Source organism: Puntigrus tetrazona, chromosome 16 (genome assembly GCF_018831695.1).
Source record: "Puntigrus tetrazona isolate hp1 chromosome 16, ASM1883169v1, whole genome shotgun sequence".
Classification (NCBI taxonomy): Eukaryota; Metazoa; Chordata; class Actinopteri; order Cypriniformes; family Cyprinidae; genus Puntigrus; species Puntigrus tetrazona.
The window spans coordinates 27,470,445-27,473,281 of record NC_056714.1 but is presented as its reverse complement, the minus strand read 5'-3'; the positions used below and the strand labels follow the sequence as shown (position 1 = coordinate 27,473,281).

Here is a 2,837-nt window from a genome sequence, read left to right as displayed (position 1 = left end):
TATATATATATATAATTTATTTATACATATATATATATATATATATATATATATATATATATATATATATATATATATATATATATATATATATATATATATATATATACACTCAAGACATAAAAAACCCTAAATATTCAATATGAGTAATGTGTCCAGTATAAAATAATAGCTTTAAAATGGTATAATAAATACACACAAAAAGGTGAGAAGAGATCAATTTTTAATAAATCAGAATTATTTGAAATGTTACTTATTCCATGTCACACTCCAATATCCTCCAAATCTATTTTCATCATCAGAGTGAAGTGTAAGTAAACAGATATCAATGAGAAGTAAACGTAGCTGCAGGACTGGTGTTGTTAGATAAGGCCTTTTAACGCACAAATACTTGGACATGTATTGTGTTGCTGTCATATGAGTGCAATAATTTTCTTTCGTTCATATTTATCCCTTCATACAGGTCACTTATATCAAATAACACAAAAGGAACAATGCATTCAATAATAATTCATCCAGCAGTGAAACACACTAATATTGACAGACGGGCTCTCAGTAGTGCTCAAAGCTTTTATTTTCGAAAATCATGTCATACATATAAAAATTAATCTTTTCAATAACCCAAAATATTGCCAGAAACCATCAGTTACAGTATGCTGTATTAAGGCACCGGTGTATTCTGTAAGGCACACGGTTTGATTTCCAAAGCCAACTAAACACTAATCTGTCCGACAGCACTATATTCACGATCGTGAGGTCATTAGAGCGCTTACGAAAATAATCGGGCATCCATTAAACAAATAATCTGACATGTGACGAGCTTAAAAGTGTGGTTCACCAAAAAAATCTAAATGTGCTGAACATCTGCTCATCCGAAAGATTAGAATGAGTTTTCTTTTCATCGGATTTGGAGAAACGGGCCACTGATGCAGTGGATCTGAATGGGTGCCGTCGGAATGAGAGTCTGATAAAAACAGAATAATCAACAAGCAATCAGTGAAAAGCCCATCTACTGTTGTCTCTCACATCAAAATCCAGACAAATATTAGTTTAGAGCCGTTTTGTGACGCGACTATTCCTCTCCTGATTCAGACCAGACCACTTTTTCACCGGAGGAAGCATTATTATGGATTACTTGAGCTGGAAACACGTTGATGGATGTTTTTCATCTTTTTTCGTCTCCTCCGGATGTTAACCGATGGACCGGAACGCTGTGGAGTGTCGCATGCTTTTACCAGACTCTCATTCCGACGGCACCCATTCACTTCCATTGCTGAGGCACTGATGTAGTAACTCCATATCTGACGAAAATACAAACTAATCTCAGATGGCCCGAGGGTGAGTAAAATGTCATTTTTGGGCACTAATTACTCCTTTAAATGAATAACTAACGCAAAAGCAGATATTCGTGAAAATTTGATTTAAAGGCGTGCAGTTAATGACATCTGAACGCAAATGCGAATGTGATACTTTAATAATAAAACCAGTGTTTCCTTATCCGAAAGACAGCAACACAAGGCTTTTTAACCACATAAGGGTGAGTGCACCATGAAAAAAACATTAGTTGCATGTAAGCAACGCACAGTGTCGATCATGTTTGACGAGCTACAGCTTTCTTTTCCGTAATAAATATTAAATACTAGGCCTACAAATAAAATATCGATAATAACGATAACCGAACAATAAAAAAAACACACATGAGTTTCTTTGGCTGATACAGTCATGAATGTAAACGGCGGGTTCCTCATTGCATGCGGTCCGTCTGCAGCTGCTGCGGCTGGTACTGAGCGAACGCGGCCGTGGCGGATCCGGGAGACGCCAGGGGCTGCTGGACGTAACCGTATCCGGTGGCGGCGGCGGCGGCGGACACGTAACCCGCGGCGGCCGGGGAGGCGGCGTACGGATACTGATCGCTGTACTGGGCGTACGCTGCCGCGGTGTAGTCCAGGTACGGAGACGCCGCGGCCGAGGCGGTGGACGCGGGCTGGACGTGAGGGATCACCACGCTGGGCTGCACAAACGCCTGAGGATACACATAGTGAGCGGGGATCCTGAGGAACACAGAGACAGCGTTCAGTGCACTACATAGGATTGCCACGACTGGCCCCCGATCGCACGTGTGTAACCTACGTGTAAATAGCACGGCAAATGAAAACGGAAACGCGCAAAAATGGGCGTTTGGCGTGTTTAAGCTACGAAGGTGTACAGGTTGAAACGGCATTGTTGTTTTGAACGGTTTCGTATTACTATAAAAAATACCAATGGGCTTCGTTGATAACATACCGGCAGAATGAATCTGTACGAATCATTATTTTTTACATAAACTGTCACATTCGAATTTAATGCAATAATAATAATAATACTATGCTGCCTAAAGTATCGTGAGACTCCTTTCTAATGAACAGGTTTCCAGAGCTAGTGCATCTTTAATTCTGCAGCCAGTAACTTTTTATGTTCAAATCGTACGTCATTTATATAATACGCGAGTAAACAATCAATCCATTTCCCAAACTGCGTTTTTGGCTTGTCAATCAATCAATCAATCAATCATTTTTATTTAAATAGCGCTTTTAACAACACAGGTTGCATCAAAGCCCTGTACAGTACACCTACAATAAGTGTTTATATTGGGACTATTTGGTTCCGCCGCGGAGTACCCTGCGTGAATCGTCATAGACGAGAAGTAGATCCGGCAACAACGTTCTTCTTCTGTTTATCAGCCGCTAGTGCGCCAAAGGTTTTTGGTTGAATCTTAATGTTGAAGCATGTAATGTGAACAGTCTGGGCAGGACCCTCTCTATTCTAACATGACAGTGGCAAGATTCAAAATGAAATGA

The 2,837-nt window shown here is 40.0% G+C and overlaps 1 protein-coding gene across 1 annotated transcript in view; it reads right to left on the bottom strand.

Annotated features, from left to right (window-relative positions):
* Window positions 1–556: 556 nt before the first annotated feature.
* Window positions 557–2,837, bottom strand: part of rbm24b (RNA binding motif protein 24b) — an 8,651-nt gene continuing 6,370 nt past the window's right edge. The window contains exon 5 of the mRNA XM_043260384.1: window positions 557–2,051. Coding sequence (XP_043116319.1) covers window positions 1,745–2,051 — 307 coding nt within the window. The 3' untranslated portion in view covers window positions 557–1,744. The remainder of the gene's footprint in view (window positions 2,052–2,837) is intronic.